This window comes from Hipposideros armiger, unplaced genomic scaffold (genome assembly GCF_001890085.2).
Source record: "Hipposideros armiger isolate ML-2016 unplaced genomic scaffold, ASM189008v1 scaffold_540, whole genome shotgun sequence".
NCBI classification, from domain to species: Eukaryota; Metazoa; Chordata; class Mammalia; order Chiroptera; family Hipposideridae; genus Hipposideros; species Hipposideros armiger.
Window position 1 is genome coordinate 155793 of NW_017731890.1, and position 19829 is coordinate 175621.

Sequence of the window (19829 nt, forward strand, 5' to 3'; positions counted from 1 at the left end):
CTATAATTCTGGGGGGTAAATATAGTAATTTCCCCCATTTACTGATGGGAGCCGGAGAAGGGAGCTCAGAAAAGGTAAGTATGTCACCCAAGGTCACAGTCAGAAAATGGCATAGCTGGGATGTGCCCAGGTCCAACACCAAAACCTGTCTCTGAAACACTGCACCCACACTCGCTCCCTGGGAAAGAGGGTTTAGGGAGCAGACTCCACACGACAAGAGACACTCCCCATCCCCGCCCCATGCTAACATGGCCTGAAGGTACACAGTAACCCCTAGGAAACCAGGCCTGTGGAGCCTGGTTGACAGCTGCCCAGAACCAACGAGAAAACTGGTCTACATCGTCACAGCCATTTGAAGCTCACGCAGCATTTTTTCAAAGTATGTATTTTATTTATATAGAATAGTGCAAGGTGAACACAAATAATGGTGTGTAATCCAATTTATACAGCGTCATGTGCTGGCTAGCTGTCCTGACCACGGGTGGTACCAGGGCGGGCAGGTCTTGGTACGGGAAGCGATGAACATGTGTGTGATTTGGAAGCAAGCTCAATTAAACCAGCCCAGGGGATGCTTTTTCTCCACAGCATAATCCCCAAGGCACAGGCAGCTTCTCTTCGTTACAGGCCGAGTCGTAGGTGTAGCAAGTTTCTGAGTTCTGGCTGTGCTTCTGGGCTTTCGGTCCAAGTCCTACCGGCACTAAGGTTTTCCATGGCAACAAAACAAGACCAGCTCGCCTTCACACTCCCTTCAGCACAAGTCTTCCTTGTCCTCCCATATTCTCCCTGCCTCCCAGTGTCCCTGGAATCCACTGGGCCACGCGGAGCAGGGCGGAGCAGGGCTGGGCCGCTGCATCCTTCCGTTGGGAGGACTAAGCCAGCCAGCATTTTTCCCATCACTGTCCAACTTTCTAGCTCCTATTTAATAGAAATATTGCTTGGAAGAACTGTTCAATGTAAGGTGAGCAGTTTCTTCCATTCCTTAGTCAATTCATAGATCTCAGGCACGAGAGATTTAAAGGCACATCCCTCCCATCTCAGCAATACGTCATCAGCCTGTGGTGACAGCACATCCCCCGGGGTGAGGAGCTCTCAGGCCCCATCTCATCTCCTCGAGTCTGGGAGTATTCCTGGTTTAGACACAAGCAGACATGGACCTCGTCCCCCCATTCACCCCTGATGCTCAACCGCATTTCAACCACCAGCGGACTCTCAGAGCTCTTCCTGGGGGAGGAGGACAATGTGTGCTCTGGGGTCAGTGGGGAGGGGAATCAGAACGCTTCCTCGGAGAGGACAGGACTCACCAGGGAACCCAGAATCCACACTGAGACCGTGGTATGCGCTGGGCTCAAAGTTTTCCAAACAAAGCTTCTCAGACAGGACATGGGCTTTATAAAACAGACAAGGAAAGACCTCTGTCTCTGCCCCGTTGCTGCCCTTTGGCCCCAGGTTCTGCTCATGTACTTAGACAGTCCCATCTTTCTTCGGCAATGCTGGCTTTTGAATCACCTCTTTGCTGTCTCACTTACCTGGGGTGGGTAAGTCCTGTTCCATAAGTGAACCCCATTATTCCCACAGAACTTGACTCCAGCTTGGAACCTGCCTGCCTTTCCCTCCTCAGCAGCTGTGTCATGAGCTCTGTGAGCAAAGGAGGTTTGGGGTCCCACTGAACAGAGTCAAGAGTTCCAAGAAGCCCACAGATCCCTCCATAACTCGGCAAACGACCTGAGGCTCAGCCCGGAGGCCTCAGGGCAGCACCGATGGCAACGAGGCAAAGGGAACAGCACTGCCCTAAAGAAGCATGTGATACGGACTAAGGAGACCATGGTAACGATGTCCCCTGTGGCAGCAAGGCAGAGGGTCTCTTGGGCAGAAGTGGGAGAAACGACTAACATGGCCAAGTAGAGCTAGAGAAAGTCTTCCTACAGTAAAACCCACACCTGGGCGTCTCCGGGGAGTCACACTGTAAAATCACTGCCAAGGCAGCATCTTGTAAAGGTCCATTCAGAGCAAAGGCTGAATTCACCATGGACCTTTCCTCGTTCCTGACTAGAACGGGCCGAGTCTGCACCTCCTGACGCGTGTGCCATGGGGTAAGAGCCACCTCGCAGCAAGTCCGACTTCCATGTTTGCTCTCAGTTCCACAGAGGGCTGCCCGTCTGGTGATGCTAAAGAAAACGCAAGTCCTGTCACAATCTAGATCTGTCAGAAACCTCAGAAAGGGTTTCTCAGCACTTGAAAGGATCTGAAACTTGGGTTTAAAGAGCTTTATTTGGAAGACTTTTTAAAAAGAAAAATCACTTTCCCCTACAGACCCTTGGCATTAATCTTTTATTTATTTTGTTTTTTGTCTGGAAGAAGTTCTGATGACACTGCAGTTCCCGACCGCAGCCCATGGCTGGTGAGGAGCTGCCTTCTTATCCACTAGGCTTGGCTTCCAGGCCCCAAAAGCACAGGCCACTCCACTCTCTTTCAGTGGGTTTTATCTGGTGTCAGGGGGAGATGCAGTACCATTTTGCCACTTGCAGATCAAGAGCTCTCTTGGTCTGATAGCTCATAGGACCAAAAAACCTTAAGAAGACCGAGTCTTGGCAGAAGCAGTGAGGGCTTCATGTGGAGGCGAAGTCTTCAAGGTTTGAGCACCATCTTCTGGTCAGTTTTTGGCTTTTGATGCCCGACTTGCCTTTGAAAACTTCATTTGCTTCAGAATGAAGATCCCAGAGCTGACATGCTCAAGCGATTTGCATATCAAAATGAGGACACTCTGGAGGCGGAAGCAGCCGCCTGGGTGAGCTGGCCCAAGCTGGAACTCCCTGCCTGCACAAAGCTGGAGAACCAGCCATGCTGGTCAGCGTGAAGGGTCCACCTTCTGCCCTTCCAGCAGTGTGTGGAGGCTGTAAAAGTCCTAACCGTGACCAAAAGCAACCCCTCACTCCTGCTTGTACCTGCGGATGTGAAATGTGCTTGGAAAGAACGGGTGAGCTAGTCTTCTGCCAGATGACTGCTTGAGGACCAGGGATCCAGTTGGACACCGCCCTCTGCAGGGGGTCAGGCCACACAGGGTGGCAGGGAGCCCTGCCTATGTGTAAACACGGCGCTCGCAGACCTCAACCTTCTGGCATCGAGGAGAGGAAGATACATGCTAGTCATTCATTCCCTCCACACGGCGGGGACCTACACCCATCTAATTGCACTTCATAACGGCTTCCACAAACCAGTCATTATCAGATTACATGTTAGGAATTGAAGACAAAAAAGCTCTGTGAAATTCAGACTCCAAAGGATCACTGACCTGCAGTAGCAGTGACGGCCTGGGAGAGTTCAGACAGCAGGCCACTCACGCGGCACAGACACCGTGGCAGGGGGCAGGCGTCCCTCCACCTGGCCCGGGTTCCTTAGCTGTATTCCATGCTCCGGAGGGAGGGGCAAGGCCTCCAGGTCGGGTAGAAGCTGCAGCCTTTGACGCAGGTAAGGGGTGAGGATACCGTGGATGGATGCAGGAACCAGCTTTCAGGTACAAACACCAGGAAGAATATCCCAGAAAGGCAGAGGCTGTCCTTGCAGCTGGATGGCCTCACAGGGAACACTCCGGCAGAAACACTCCAAAGGCTTCCTTTTCGGAAGGGCTGACTGTACTGACAAGGTGGGAATCTGCATAGAAATGACACTTTCTTTCCTGTCCTATTGCTACCACGAGGGGGCTGGGTGACGCAGCTGGGAGGATCATACAAGTGGAGAAAGGGCCCAGTGGGCTCAAGGCTGGGGGTCCTTAGGTGGACTGTGGGTGCTTTTCTCTCATTTTTAAATGGCTAGAAGGCACTGGCCATATCTGTGGGCCACGGGTCCCACTTCTGCCATTCTGCACACTGAGGGCTGCTGGCACATCGCACTCTGGTTACCCTGGTCACCAGCTCCTATCCCACTGCTCTTTCAGACTCTTTTCAGAAGTTACTCCACTTGGGGATGGACAGTGTCATGGAGGCCACAGCAGCAGGCCTGAGGGGCAGGAGGCCTGCCTGCTATGGAGAGCAGTGGTGTCAGCGTCGAAGATTCAGACATTGTTGGTTCTGTGACAACGATGACGCCACTTCTGTTTTCCAGGTGAGGCCATGTTGGCTGGTACCAGGCGAAGATGCTCACCACACGGGACAGCCAGGGGTGGAGGGCAAACACAGGACCCTCCACGGACGGGCACCACTCACTTGGCCTCACCACAGATTAGGGTCACGGTGCCATCCAGCAGGTCCTCCACGGTCACCGCCACCAGCTCAGAGCTGGTCTGAGATGTCTGCGAATCGGGCAACGTCACGAACACCTGTGAACCTGCAAGCTGGGTCTCCTCCAAAGTGATCACCTGCTCGGTCGGGACCGTGGGCTCCGGGCTTTGGATTACCTGAAAGGGAAAAGCCGGGGGGCTGCTCTGGGCAGTGCCCACAGTTAGCGCCCCCGAATTTACATGCTCTTCATCTCATGCTGTAATGACGGTATTTATGTTTTCACCTGAGGAGAGTAATTACATGTGCCGAATGGGAAGAAGCAAACCTAACACACCGGTGATGCAAAAGGGAAGGCAGGCGAACCATTTAAATAACTCTGTGTGCGAAATTGCTATAATTTAGCTCAGTAAGCCATCTCGGGGGGCCTGGACGCTATGATTACACACCGGTGAACGCTGGCTCAGTTTCTCACGCTGGCTTTTCCTGTCTCAAGGATTACATTGCAGAGGTAAGCACCATGTGAAAGGAATGCCACTGAAGGCGGTGATTCTCATGCGTGAACCATGGACCTGGGATGGTTACCAGAAGCCTCACCTTGCCCAAGGTGGCGTCTCTGGGCCTCCATCAGGATAAGAGCCTTCCTAGGTAGTCACATGGCTAGAGCCAGTGACTGCAGGAGGGTGAGCAGGTGGACAAAATGTGACTTCTGTCAAATCACTCATCTGGCTCACCAGGCTGGCAAGGCAGGCACCTCCTTCTCTCTTCCAAGAGCCACACATACCCCCTCCACACCTGCATCATCTGTTAAAGATGACCTTCCCGACTCAAGGAGAACTAGTCTGTGGTTAAATATACCCTGTTTCTGCCTGAACCTCCAGGTTGACGCTTCTGACCTGTGGAGCTCAGGGCAGCTTGACATCCCCTAGTATTTTCAAACCAGACTGCCTGAAGGGGGCATAGGCCTCCTACTGTGTTTCCCCGAAAATAAGACCTAACTGGAAAATAAGCCCTACCCCAAACATAAGCCCCAGTTAAGATCGTCAGCCAGACATGACTGTTTGAATAAATGTAGATTTTTGTACATGAATAAATGAATAAATGTAGATTGCTGGAGCAAAAATTAATATAAGACCTGGTCTTATTTTTGAGGAAACACGGTAGCTCTTGAGAGCTGACCAGGGGTGGGGAGCAAGGCACTCGACACGAGCGGGCAAAAGCGGGGACGCCACCTCTACCACTTCTGTGCTGCTGGGAGTGAAGAAGCCCACTGTGACGTTCACTCAAAACTCATCTACGACAGTCGTTTTCAAACTGTGTTTTCCTTCTTTTTTCTTTTAGCAACAGCATCTTCTTTCTCCCAAAGGACATCTTACCAAGAATCCTAGTATACGGAAAAGCTAAAAGCAGAGCTTTGGTTCTGGTTGATACAGCGGTGGGAGAATCACGCAGAGGCTGCCCACCTGACTTGCCCTCTGCTCCCCACAGAGGCCGGAGAACATGGTTTATGAATGACTGACCGCTCCGGGATGCTGGACAGGGGGACGTGCAATCAGTTTGCAGTTCCTTTCCATCCACCCACAAATTTCTGCCAATCAATAGAAGGGAGCCGCCTTCCCTTTTCTGCCGCCCTCTCTGCAGAAGACGGGAAGAACAGTAAAAGAGAACCAGGGGCTGGAGCAAGCTGAGCCTGGAAACGTCAGGAGAGGTGGCTTTCCACCCTGGTGGAGACGAGAGGCCTGACATGTCCACCTGTGTCCTGAGTCTAGCCCGGAGGAACAATCAAAGTATTTCTGTGAGAATGTTCCTAACAAAGAGCCATCCGCCCTTCTGTGAGGTGTCCTGTAACTCTGACCACATCCCACGGTGTTTCACAGAAGGTGGGGGAGTGTGTGCATTGGGAAGAGAAGCCAAGGTCATTCAGCTTCTAGAAATTCCTGACCTAGGCCCCCACGACCTAGGGGCTGTCTCACACACACAATTTTCTGTTGTTTGTAAGAGGTGTGGAGACCCCCACAGGTCCTCTTGGTGGTGAATCATTGCTTCCAGGACCCTGAGAGCCCGGGAGAGGGAGGCTGGGTGTTGTGACAGAGCTGCCTCTACAGAAGCCTTAGGAACCCCGTGTTAGCACCCTCGTGTCTGCCGGCCCCCAAGTCACCTGCACCACCTGCGAGGCTGCTGCTGGGGTTTCGGTGCCCGTCACCTTTGGGTGTTCAGATTCCAAGTGACACTCAAGCTGGGCCTGGGAGGTGAAGAGTTCCCCACAGAGCTCACAGGGGAAGGTGGTCTCTGACTGCTTGAAGTGCTCCGTGGTGACGTGGTGCTGCAGTGCGCCGGGGAAGCGGAAAGTAGCCGCACAGTACAAGCACCTGAATGGCTGCGACCCTGGAGGTGGGGAGACAGAAGGGATGGGCTGTGGGTGGAATAACAGAGGAGGGAGAGGGGAGAGGAAGGAGCAGCGAGGACTGAGGTACAAAGGCAGACCCAGGTTCTGTGGGACCTGAAGCTTCCCTGAAGCCATAGTGTCAGCGGCACTGGATTCAGGCCGAACCTGCCTCTGCTGAACCTGTTATTCATGCAACTGTAGATACTGATGCTGACGACACTGCATTGCATCATTTCTAAGAAGCACAGTTTAACATCTCTCTATGAACTCAATGGCATCTTCCAACTGCTATGGACTCGGCTGTCATTGTCAACGACTGTGCATGTATGAGCAATGAAACCTGATGAAGTCCTACAGATCAAGACCTGCGCAATGTGTGTCCACGGCTTGGAAGGAAAGCCCCAAGACAGCAGTGGTGCATGTCTTTAATTCATAGGAACTCAAAGGTTGAGGAGAAGGGAGGCGGGGGGCGAAATGTTTGGGCATTCCCACAGCAGGAGCCTAAAGTAGACCAGTTTCCCATGATGCTCAGGGGACCCAAACCAGTGGCCTCACTATGTGCTCCATCACCAGTGCTCTTGAGGGCAGAGTACAACAGCATGGGGCATAACACGCATATCCACAACCTGAATCAAAAGCTACTCTGAGGAGCTGGATTCTTTATCAATTTATTTCAGGTCTGATGAGGCAGAGCAGTAACAACGACAATCACAGGTAATGCTTCAGGGGTGCTCACGGGTGCCAGGCGCTCAGTGTTTTCTGTCTACTGACATATTCAATTCTCAGTTACCTGATGAGGTAGGAACTACAACTGTCCCTGTCTTATAGATGAGGAAATGGGGGCACAAGTTAGTTAAGTGGCTTAGCCTGGGTTGCACAGCTGTGAATGGTGAGATGAGATTCCCCCGCAGCCCCCCCCACACACATACACAGCGCACCTCCGGGGCACTGACCTGAATGCTGGCACTTGATGTGAACCTGTAGCAAAGCTGGCGTGGGGAAGAGCTCCTTACACTGGTCACATTCATGGAACTTCATATCTGCAAAGCATGTGAGGAAAGAACAAAAGGATGGCTCTTTAAGGCTGGAGCACGACAGGGCTGGGGGTGGGGTGATGGCTAATGCTTAGCAAGCATCTACCATGTGCCAGGAACCGTACACCTATGATACAGACGTGTAACTTGGTGGGAGAGACCCCAGAGCTGGCTCCAGATGGCCTGGATGCAAACAGCGTTGTTGGGAGAATTGAACAACAGAAGACAGAGTGCTTAGCATGGTGCCCTGCACGCAGGAAATACTTCCTAACTATTGGCTGCTGTGATTATCCCCAAACTTACCTGGAGGGTAGGTATTAAGACCAGCCATTCTGAAGAGAAGGAAACAGGCTGAGAAAAGAGAAGTCACTTGCCAAGGTCACACAGCTTATCAGTCGGGATTTCCACCCAGGCCTGTCTGCCACCAAAGCTGCCACCCTTCCCATGAGCTATGACTGATCATCACTCTGGGGGCTGACAGGACCTTACAGTGCCCTAGAACCACTGTCACTCAAGCTCCTGGTACTGAACCAGTGTGGCATCCTTCAGGTGTGCTGTTGCAGAACAAAGGGAATAGCCATGGCATGCCACCCTCTGGCACTGGAAGCCGGGATTTGGAGACAGAACCCAGGATGCGGCGTCACCATGCCACTGCCACTCATCAGTTCACACTCCCTGCCTGTGGCACCCCAACTGTACCTGCGTGCTCCGCTTTGATGTGCTTCTTGTGTTCAATGGTGTTAGAAAAGGTTTTGTCACAGGAACTGCACTGGAGTGACGAGAACTTAGAAGATCGATGGTTCTGAGCAGCAAACACATCAGGGTGGTGGGTCCGATTGTGGTACCACAAACCAGACAATTGCTGCAAGGAATTTGGCAAGTGTGAGGTCTTAGAATGTTCCAGCAAGCTGGAGAGCTCACAAGGCCCTCGTGCGAGAAAGAAAGTCATTCTCCGGTAAGCCTGTGGACCTCGAATCACACTCTTACTATCACCGTGAGTGCTGACGCGCGCAAGAGGCCATAGTGTTTGCGGGAATAAGGCACCTGGGCATTTCCTGAGAGGCCACGACAGGGCTCAGCAGAGACTTACATCGAGCGCGGGAGGGAAGGAGGAGTCAGAATCTTTCCAGCAAGGCAGAAGGTGAGACACAGAGGGCTGAAATGACCTGCTCAGGATCACACGACTAGTTAGTAGTAGGACCAGGACTCAAAGCCTGGCCTTCTGACTGGAGTATCTGCTCTTCACCACTGAGCTGTACCTCAGGGCTTCTCAGAGGCCAGGGGTGCAGCAGAGAAAGCTGCCGGAGCAGGGGTACACACTGTCCCTACTCCATAAGCAAGGGTCCCCCTCCCTCCTGGGTTCAGAGCAGCATCAGGACACTCTCCCCCGATTCCATGGTTTCCTAGAGACCAAGCCCGGGTCTTACTCAGCTCTGTCACGCTAATGTCACAGCACAAGGCTTGGCACAAAGCTCATTCTCAATTTTTATTGGGCCGAAATTAGCTGCTGTGCTTCTCTCTATAACCCAAATCTTACAGGTGCCAGCAAGGACCATTCTTGGCTTCTTATCAGTTCTATTATATATATATACATATATATATATACATATATATATATATATATATGGGGTTCTAATATATGGGGTTCACTTTAATTATATACCAAATTTTATGGTAAAAAAAAGCAGAGCCCTTCCCTGGGAGTCAAAATAAAAAACAGTTAATTGCACTAAACAAGAGCATTCCAAGCAATGTTACACATCCTATTGTCATCCTCATGTCCCTTGACACATGGGGTCAATCGATTCTACAGAATGTGAGTACCCAAGGTGGGAAGCAGCATTCAGTTCAGGGGTGTGAGAACTCTGCTCTGATGAAAGCTCCCCCATAGCATTACTCTGACCAGGTCGCTTTAAAGAATCTGAATTATTATAAGCTGCATTCTTCATGACAACCCGCCATATCGTCACATCCTGGAGACAAGATGTGCTCCACAAGCCCCAGAATGGGAATCAAGGAAGACCAAAGGGAGAGCAGGACAGGGACGGGGACGGGGGAGCATCCCCGGGGAGCCTGTCACCTGGTAGGCCTTGTTGCAGATCCCGCAGCTGAAGGGCTTCCCTCCGACATGGGTCACCATGTGCCGCTCCAGCATGGAAGGGGCGCTGAAGATCTTGCCACACGTGGGGCAGGGGTGGTACTCCTTGGAGTGAACCTCGTGGATGTGCTTGCGGTGGTCCTGCAGCGTGGGGAAGCTCATCCGGCATTTCTTACAGTCGTAGGGATCTTCTATGTCTGGTTCCACGAGAGAACGGGGCGCAGGGAAAAAAACACCACAGGCAGCAGTCAGTGAGGAGCGGGTGGCTGTGTTCAGAGGTCATGTGCGGGGTCACCGACTCCGAGGACCAGAAGCCGGTGCCGCGGCCACCTGACCAGCCCCTGCCTTCCTCCCAGGAGGCGCGATTCCTCCAAGGTTTCTGCAGTCACTGCCTCTGCAGCATCAAACAGTTCACTCAAGTCTTCGTTTTACACCTTACAAGTTAAGTTCCATTTTACAGCTTTCCAGGGTGTATCGCTCTTGCTCGTCCCCTGCTTGCAGGGGGCTTTTCTGTTTTCTAATTCTCTATAGAGATTTCCAACCTCCTCCTCATTTCCTTTTTTGTCAATCATATGAATAACAGGAGGAATGCTGCCTTGCTCCCACTTTAGACTCAATAATAAAAACTTTCATAGGTAATGTTTAATGAGTGCCATGTGACAGGCACGTTCTAAGTGCCTGATATAGATTAACCCACTTACTCCTTCCAATAACCCTGTGACTAGATGCTCTTATCAGTCCTATCTCCTAGAAGAGCAAAATCAAGGCTTAGAGAGTGCCCAGTGGCACAGGTAGGAAATGGCTGAACGAGGTAACAAGCCCAGCTTGCACCCCCCAGGCCATGCTCTGAGCTACATGCTTAATTGGACATGCCAGCTCTTCAGTGGGATCTTAAAAATACGAACTAGCACTGATGAAGAATACATTTGCCATCCCTAGGGCAGGAAACTTCAGTCTTTTTCTGAAAATAACAGAAAGTGAAATGTTTTAATAATAAAATCCTTTGCCCACAAGCCAATCCTATATGTGCACTGATTCGGATTAATTCAGGAATTCTGACACGCAGCAGCACTCGGTATCATTAACGAGTTTCCCTGTGGACATGAGCTCTTGCTATCCCAGTTTTACACTGCCTTTTAAGACACTTTGAAGCAGTTCCCCATAAGCAACGATGTGGTCCTACGAAACAGGTAAGGAGCAGTCAAAGAGACGAGCCTGGATGCTGGGCCTGCTCCCAATGATATACTCTGACGCGTGGCAACATATTTTGGGTCCTCGCCATTCTGAAAACTAATAATGTCTTTCCCCACTTCCCAGACTCCCATAGAACGCTACTGGGAAAGGGAGACTAAAGCAGAGTGTCACTTAAGGAGATCAGGGGACATAAAAATTGTGGCATTGGATCCGAGCCAATCTCATGGATCCGGAAGTCTACTGCAACTGGACGTTCTGGACAGTCCTGTACAGTCCCTGGGGGCAGAAGGGCAGCCTTTTCTCTTCCTCCTGCATCGCCCAGTGTCCAGCCACATGCTGGGCACCGAGCAGCTCTGGCCAAGTCCTTTGCTGGCTGGCTGACAACACACTGGAACGTGCTGACTTAAAAAACAGGTTTGGGAGGCACTGTATTTGTCAACAGCTAGACGCTGGTGCGTGGGGAGCAGGTGTGGGGAGGGGAGAGGGGAAGAAGGGGATGCAAGGTGCACGCGTGTAAAACACACAGGCTTTGATGGTGACAGATGGCACCTGAGAGGGTTGCTCTTGTCACCAATGATACTTTCTGGCATGAAGGGAGCATGTGTGTGTGTGTCAGCTGTGGAGCTTCACGCTCACGCGTGACAGCTCCCTTCATCCTCACCACAATCCAAGGTGCCAGCGTTACTATGTTCCTTAGCTTATAGACGGAGCCTACGAGGCTCAGGAAGGTAAAGACATTTGTTTAAGGGCCTCAAGGGAGTAAATGGCGGGGTCGATATTCACATCCAGGCCTGCGTGATTTCAGAGACCAAGCTGTGAGGCCCCTGCTGTGCTGCGCTGATCACACTCCTGCTGCTCCGAGCAGCTGTGGGAGTGAGCGGTGGCTGCCAGGCGCCACATGGCGATTTCCTGACGCTGTGACGCTGTGACACTGTGACGGGGACTCACAGAGGATCCCCTCCCTTCCTGGGCCTGTGTGTTCAGCAGGGGTGTGTTTGTGTATCAGCCTAGGAGAAGGGGAGAAAGATGGGCGCAGACCCCACTCATTGAGGGAACCCATGGCATGTGGACGAGAATCTGGGCAGAAGGCTTGTAAGGGAGCGTGACCAGGGACCGTGCTCACTCAGGAAGGGTCCGGCTGCTGCTCTGGGGAAAGGCACGATGCCCATCAGATGAGAGTGGAGGAGGAGGGTGGGAGGAGAAAATAGAAGCTGTGGACAAATGAGAGTATCCCGGTGTTCAGTTAACCTGTTTCTTACAGAGGCTCTTTCCTTCAAATATAATTTGCCTCTGTCAGCCACACAGGGCCAGGCTAAAAAACAAAAGACAAGGAAACGGCCTGGCAGAGAGAGAAATAGGCATCACACAGCGACATGTTAAAATGGGATTCCTCTTGAAATAGAAATGAGGTGCTCTGGGTTTTGCAGAGCAGGGAGGGGAAGGCACTAAGTGGGGGGCCCAGCTCTGGTGGAGTGACAGTTCCATTAGGACTGTTAGAGGCTTTCTCAGGGCCAAGCCTGGTGCTGGGGGCCCAACATCTACAATCTCAGTACATACTGTGAAAGGTGTGCAGGTGAATGGAGAGGCCATTGGCTTGCCGGAAGCCCTTGCCACAGTCCCTGCAGACATATGGCTTGTCCCCGGTGTGGGTCCTCACGTGGCGGGACAGCTCGATGGACTGGGCAAACACAGCATCGCAGTACTGGCATGCATACATTTTTCCTGGAAATATACATGAGTTTATTAGAGCCAGCACGAAACATTTATGACATGCCTAAAAAGAAAAGTCACATTCTAAGGCATGTAGCGGGGAAATATAATCTACGAGATGACAGAAAAACATCAGGCAACTTGTAATCCACTGGGTGAGAGGTCTGACGACACCTCACAAACACAACTGATTAAACAGAGAGGGTGTCAGTGAGGTCTCCCTACCCTGAGGGATAAGGACAGAGTTCTTATCACACAAGACTTCCCATCTGTTAACCAGGCCACCCTAGTACGGAAGAGCTCATTCTACTCCCAGGAAGCAGAAACACCCACAAGTGGGATCCCTTGAAACACATTGATTCAGTGCAGAGTTGCAATTGCCCATAAAGATGAGAGACATGGATTCAGATGAGAATGAAAGCCTTCTCCCAGTGACTTGCCAGAGTTGTTACAGATCACTTGGCTTCTCTATTTTCTCATTCATATGCTGAGAATATAATGACCAGGCTGTCAAAGACTGTTAGAAAATACAGGTAAACAGCAAGTCTGGGGGCCGGCCAAGTGGAGCATTGGTTAGGATTTGGCTTGGGACGCCAGCTCTGAGCAGCAGGGCCCCGGTTGGGATCCCACGTAAGGGCCAGTGATGCTGCGCCCTCTACAGCTAAGATGGTGAACAACAGCTCGACCTGGAGCTGGGTTGCCGTGAGTCGCGGGCGATGGCATAGGCTGCAGTGGGGCTGGCAGGCAGCTGGTGTGTGCTTTCGTGAGCCGCCGTAAGCGGCCGTCCAATGGTCGGTGAGTGACTGCCTCACCTGGGAAGAGCACAATGACAATACCAACATGGGCCAGTGAAGCGACGTCCTCCACAACTAGACTGAAGAACGAAAGGACAGCAACTTGTCTGTTCCCCTTCCCCGATTCCCCAACACTGTTCCCCTCCCCCAATTCCCCAATAAAATCTTTAAAAAAAAAAAAAAAAAAGAGCAAGTCTGGAAAACTGGCATTTGTAAAAAGTGCTAGACCAATTGTACCTCCCAGATCCCTTATGGGCCAACAGAGAAGTAGGGAAATCAGTGAGGTGAGGGCCAAGAACCCTCAAGTCCTAGGCCTACTTACACTAGAGCAATCAACCTCATTTTCATTTTTACATGTCTTACACTGAAATAAGATTATTAGAAAAAAGAGGCTCCTTAAGTCAAGAGTTAGTTATTGAGAAGTCCCAGACCTCATCCCTATCCTCCCTTTCTAGAAGATCTTATCTCAGAGCTGTATATCCCATCTGTACACTGATAACTCCCACATCTCTCGCTCCCAGCTTTTCCGAGAACTCCAGACTTTTATATCCAACTGCCTATTCCTCTCCTTCTCTACTTGGAGGTCTAACAGGTACCTCAAACTTATCACATCCAAATCAGAGCTCCTGATTCTCTACACCCACCCACCATGCTCCAATTTCCCCCACTTCAGTAAATGGCAGCAGCATTTACTCAGTCGCTCATGCCCAAAACTCCACAGCCATCCTTCAATCCTCTCCTTCCCTCACATCCCTCATCCAATCCATCATTAGTCCCGTTACTTCCACTTTCAGCAATATATCCCCAAGCTTGAACAGTTTTTACAGCACCCCACCGCGCCCCAAGACAACTCTAGTTGACAACTCCATCACCTCTGCTCTGGACTGCTGCAATGCCTCCTGTCTCCATGTTTATATTGCAATCCTGCCCTATTATAGTCTACTGTCCAGAGTGGTCAGAATTAACTTTAAAAAAATGTAAACCAGATCCTACCACTCCTTGGCTCAAAACTCTCCTATGGCTTCCTGTGGTCATCAGAGTGATGGCCTCAAAGATGTCTACATCCCAAGCCCTGAAATTTGTGGATATTGCTATGTTACATGGCCAAGGGCTTTGTAGATGAGATTAAGTGAAGGATCTGGAGATGGGACGACTACCTCGGATTACGCAAGCAAGCCCAGTGTAATCACAGGGGTGCTTGTAGGAGGGAGAAAGAAGAGTCAGAGGGGGAGGCATGATGACGGAAGCAGAGGTACTCAATCAAGGCTTTGCTCATGCTTTAACTCCACCTCAAAGCCCAAGGAATTCCTGGCTTTATGTCAACTCTATAACTATAAAGTCATAATACGATGTTAGCCAGTCTCTCTTCAGAAATTCTCACCGTAAGCATTTTATATGCCTGTGCACATATGCATTCCTAGTCATCTGTGTGCCTAGAGATTTTATGTTCTGTTTTGTTTTGAATCCTCTTGAGAGATATATATCTCATGCCTGATTCCAAGTGGGTGTTTAGGCAGCTCGCCCAGTTAAAGTCTGCAGGGGAACTGCAGAAATCCTCCATGCCTTACCTTCCGAGTGCTTCTTCTTGGTGTGGTAGGCCAGGGCAGAGGCCTGGGTGAAGGTCATGAGACAGTGCTTGCACATGAACGGGCGGTCCCCCGTGTGGAGGCGAAGGTGGTTCTTCAGGGTGGAATTGGCTGCAAACTTTGCCCCACACTCTTCACAGGAGAAGGGCTTCTCGTCAAAGTGCTCGGTCAGCTTGTGGTACTGCATGCCTAGGGAAGCCATGCCAAGGACCAGAGAGAGACTAGCAATCAGTGTGATGAAGCCGGCACGAGATATGTCACAGCAGCACCATCTCAGGCCAGGCCTCTGAAGCACAGCATGAAGCACAGGACTCCAGGTCATGCTCGCTTTGACCTCACACCACCATGCTGCCCATGTGCCCACCACCCAGCACTCCAAAGTCACCTTGGTCCCAGGCATAAAATATCCTGCTTCTCTCTTTCTCTCTCTCTCTCTTTCTCTCTCTCTCTCATAGGACCCAGTCACCCAGAAAGAGCGAAACAAAACTTGCTTTTATGTTTCATTAGGTTTATCCAACATCTGGGGCAGGGGGAAACGCTGGCTATACATCACATCGTTTCCATGACTCTTGTTTATTATCAAGAAACACGTGACGTGATGCATGGAAGCCTAAGGGTCAGGTGTGAAATAGCTGGTTATCGTTATGAATAATAACAGCCACAATTCACTGAGTACTAACTCTACTATAGACGCTGTACTAGGTGTTTAGCTGTATTTTCTTAGATCTTCAGGACAATCTGAAAAAGTAGGTGGTATCGGGGTGCCTATTTAACAGATGGGGAAAGTAAAGCTCAGAGAGCTGATTCCAAAGCTCATGCTCTTCTCAAAACATCACCCCACCTCTGTAGGAACCTGCTCTATGTTCTAAACCCATCCACGGCCCTTACTGCATTCAGCCGGAGGCCAGGCCTGGGACCCAAACCACAATATCCGGAATCATCACCCTCGGTCACCGTGCCTTCTGGAATGTACCTGAGGCGTGAGCAAATTCTCTTCCACAGAGGTCACACGTCACCGGAAGCCTCTTCTTCTTCTTCTTGGGGGCATCGGGCTCTCCGCCTGCACCATGGGCCTCCAGCTGATGTTTCTCCAGCTCCTTCTTAGAATCCTTGGTCTCGTTACACTCCTTACACTGCAGCTGTTTGCTCCTGGCCACCCGGCAGCGCTTCATGTGCACCTTGAGGCGGCAGTAGAAATGGAAGCTTTTGTCACAGGCCTTACAGATGAAGCTCTTCTTGGCAGAGTCTGGGGAGGCAGAGGTGTCTTTCTCTTGTTGTTTTGCCAAGGAACTATTCTCTCCTTGATGGTTCTGTTTCCCCGACTGGCACTCTTCTTTGGCTGGCTCAGCAGGCTTTTCATCCACTTTGTCGTTGGCTTCAAGGTGAAATTTATTACTCACCTCCCACCTTTCCTTGTCTCCCTTTTCCTGAGTAAGGAAACCTGCAGAGGAGAGAAATCTCATGGCTCTGGGAATTCTCTATGTTTCTACTTTGCTTTCTAATTTTTCTTCTTAGAGGAGAAAATAGACTACTTGAGGCCCTCATACAATGAGATCCTCATTGTCATCTGTACTTTCTGATTAACACAAAGAGCATCATTTTACATCTATGTCTATGACTTTTCTAAGTATTGAGAGCATATAAAAGAAATAAATAAGGTATCAATGGATGAACACTCATATAACTGCTGGCTGCCTCTTCTCTCCACCAAGAAAATAACCTAGGGCCTGATAGGACCCCCACCCCACCCTGTTTCTTACCAGCACAAGCCAACTCCTGCATGACAGGCTGCAAGCCTGGGAAAGATCTGTGGACGCTGCACAGGAGGTGACATATTTCCATGGCCGAGATGCCTTTTTCCGTGGCTCTGCTCAGCACTGCTCTCAGGGGCGTTTCAGAGGCGGCTGTCTCAGAGAAAATGCTCAGAATCTAAATGAATATCATGAGACAAAGGTTTGCGGTAAGTATCAGCGGATTTTCTACACGGTTTTCAACTTTTTTTAAAAAAAGCTAATTTCAGGAAGGCATCACTCCATCTATAGTGTAACAAGTTTACATCGCTTGTGATAAATGTAGTGGAGAACCCTCTTTTCCAAGGAACAGGGAAATTAACCAAAAAAAAAAAAAAAAGGAGGCACATGTGAAGACAAATGTGCAAATATAAAGAAGGTGCAAGAGGGGCCGGCCGAATGGCTCAGTTGATTAAGAGCGTGAGCTCTGAGTAACAGGGTTGCCAGTTCAATTCCCACATGGACCATTGGGCTGCACCCGAGCTGAGCTGCCACTGAGCTGTCAACAGGTGGCAGGATGGCTCAGCTGTTGAGAGCACGTGCTCCTAAAAACAAGGTTGTCTGTTTGGTTCGACTCCCTTATGGGATGGTGGGCTATGCCCACCCGCAACTAAGGTTAAACACAGCACCTTGAGCTTAGCTGTTGAGCTGCTGATGGGTGGCCAGATGGCTCAATGGTTACAGTGTGCACTCTTAGCAACAAGGTTCCCAGTTCGACTTCTGCATGGGATGGTGGGCTATGCCCTCTCCTGCAGCAAAGATTGAACATAGCACCTTGAGCTGAGTGGCTGCGAGCTGCCGACAGGCAGCCAGTTGGCAACTGGACTTGGAGCTGAGCTAGCTGTGCCCTCCACAACTAAGATTGAAGGACAACAACTTGGCTGTTCCCCTTCCCCAATAAAAAAGAAAAAGAGCGGAAAAAAAAATGCAAGAAAGCATTAAGCATTTTCTATGAGAAATATCTTCTCAGGAACTGGTGGTCTCCCAAAGAACTTTCTACATCTTAATATTCAAAGCTTGGAAACCTGTAGGATTTGGGTGTTAATGTTTCTGTCTTGAAGATCAAAACAATTTTTCATAATATATAACTGCCTCAATGTCTGGAAGTAATTCTGCATGATCAGTGGCCTCACATTTTTAGATACTTAGCTGTACCCTTTTAAACATCATTTTCTTTCAGAAAGAAACTCTGCTTTTTAGAGAAGGTTCAAATAGGGGCTTTAAAGAGGCCAGGAATATGATTTCAAAGCCGTCCTCTTGCAGAATGTTCGAGCTATCAGCAGAAAGAGTCAGTACACTGAGAAAATAAAGCTAAACCACCCACAGATGGCCAAATGGAATTTTCATCTTGGAAGATATTTTATTTCTGCTCTTTTCAAGTCTATCTAAATAAGCCTGATGTCCCTGGAGACAGGCATGAGACTAATTAGTGAGGCTAAAGCTGATCAACTGCAGGAGCCCCGTCTCTGAAGTATGTGGCGAGCTGGACAGAGTCGAGCGGATGAATCTTCCCTCTGAAGCCTATGGAAATGTGTGCCACCTTCTTCCCATCTGAGGGTCAGGCCAAGGTGGGCTGTCACCTGTGTGGACAGTTAGAAACCAGCCCTTCCATGCCTACTTGGATCAAAATGCACTGCAGGTGGAATCTGTAGCTCCATTGTATGTTTCTTCATAATTCTTCCGCACTCAAGAGGCACATGATCCTGCGCTGGACATTCATGGATTTTCCCCCACTCCCCACCTGGTTTTTCTGGGATGCTGGCCCCACTGTGAGAAGCCTCACAGAAAATGAGTTGGCACTATTTGCTACCCCGTATGGGCAAAAGCTTTGCTCTAGCTATGTTTATCTTGGCTCTTCCTAGAAGCCAGAATGGAGTATGTAATAAGACTGTTTTACTTTCCTTCCTCTAAAAGAAGATGCTTCTTAAAACATGTTAGAGAGCAGTATCAGGGCTCCCTTTGAGTTTACCAAGGTTTAGACAAATGGAACACATCTATTTGTCCCAGGAACCTGGGTTCAAATTCAGGCTTCGTCTCTGACCAGCTGGAACCTCCCTCAGAGCCTCAGTTCTCTTATCTGTGAAACGTGGACGACATCAGCTGCCATTTAGAGTTGGGAGGACTACAAGGGCAAGAGTGTTATGAACTGTAGCTGGTTCAGCACACAGCAGACGCTCTACAGAAGTTGTTCCTCCCTTAGGAATGAGGCAGTCGCAGCCATTAACTGCAAACTCTCTGAAACAGAGCGGTTTTTATTCCCACCACACCTCTTTCACAGTCTCTGCCAGGTGCTCTTCCTCTGAGGCAAAGCCCTTGAGTTCAAGCCTGTGTTGGATGGCCTCTAGGATCAGTTTGTGATGCTTCAGGATGGTCTCTAAGGCGGCACTTTCCGGGGTGGTCACTGAAAAAAAGGGGGATTGAAAACTCATTAGTGAAACTATGAGCATGATCTCTTCCCTTCACCTCCTCTCAACTCAGCTCTTCAAAATGAGGGTACACTTCACCTGTCTCCTACCTGGCAAGGGGAGTGAGGAAAGTGGTGGATAGCACTGCACTCAGAGTGCTCGTATAATTACTAACATAAGCTTAGAATACTTACTGCACATTTTATTTGAAACGGTTTACATTCTTGAACAAAACTTCCAGGCCTGGCTTCCGATGGAAGGGCTGTGGAAGGCTCCCATAGAGAGCTCTATTTTCTGGCTAGACAGACAACAGCCTCTAGCCGGGGAAAGCTATGACCACAGCGCGTAACCTACCTGCCCGGAAGAGCGCATTGGCACCGGGCTCCCTTCGTATTTCCTCCATAAGCACGTTCAGTGGGCAGGTCTTTGCCTCCTGAGCCACCAGCAGCAGTTGCCAAAGGGCTGTTGCAGAGAGAGTCTGCTTTTCTAGAACAGCTGACATCAAAGAACTGAAAGCACCTGAACCAGAGTCGCGTTTCACAAGCTTCTCCATGACCTTCAAGATACAGCACAAACACGCACGTGAGGGGCTTTCTAGCCACTGGCCCAGCTGCACAGCTG

The 19829-nt window shown here is 50.2% G+C and overlaps 1 protein-coding gene across 8 annotated transcripts in view; it reads right to left on the minus strand.

The window, feature by feature from the left end:
* Positions 1-369: 369 nt before the first annotated feature.
* The window catches only part of ZBTB40 (zinc finger and BTB domain containing 40), a 69933-nt gene continuing 50473 nt past the window's right edge, over positions 370-19829 (minus strand). For all 8 annotated transcript variants that reach the window (XM_019668834.1, XM_019668830.1, XM_019668833.1 and 5 more), the window contains 11 exons: positions 19563-19764; positions 19071-19204; positions 16774-16942; positions 15987-16454; positions 14996-15202; positions 12481-12645; positions 9712-9926; positions 8331-8493; positions 7551-7637; positions 6370-6596; positions 370-4390 (listed from right to left, as the gene is read on the minus strand). In XM_019668834.1, the coding sequence (XP_019524379.1) occupies positions 4196-4390; positions 6370-6596; positions 7551-7637; positions 8331-8493; positions 9712-9926; positions 12481-12645; positions 14996-15202; positions 15987-16454; positions 16774-16942; positions 19071-19204; positions 19563-19764 (2232 nt within the window). In that variant the 3' untranslated portion in view covers positions 370-4195. The remainder of the gene's footprint in view (positions 4391-6369; positions 6597-7550; positions 7638-8330; positions 8494-9711; positions 9927-12480; positions 12646-14995; positions 15203-15986; positions 16455-16773; positions 16943-19070; positions 19205-19562; positions 19765-19829) is intronic.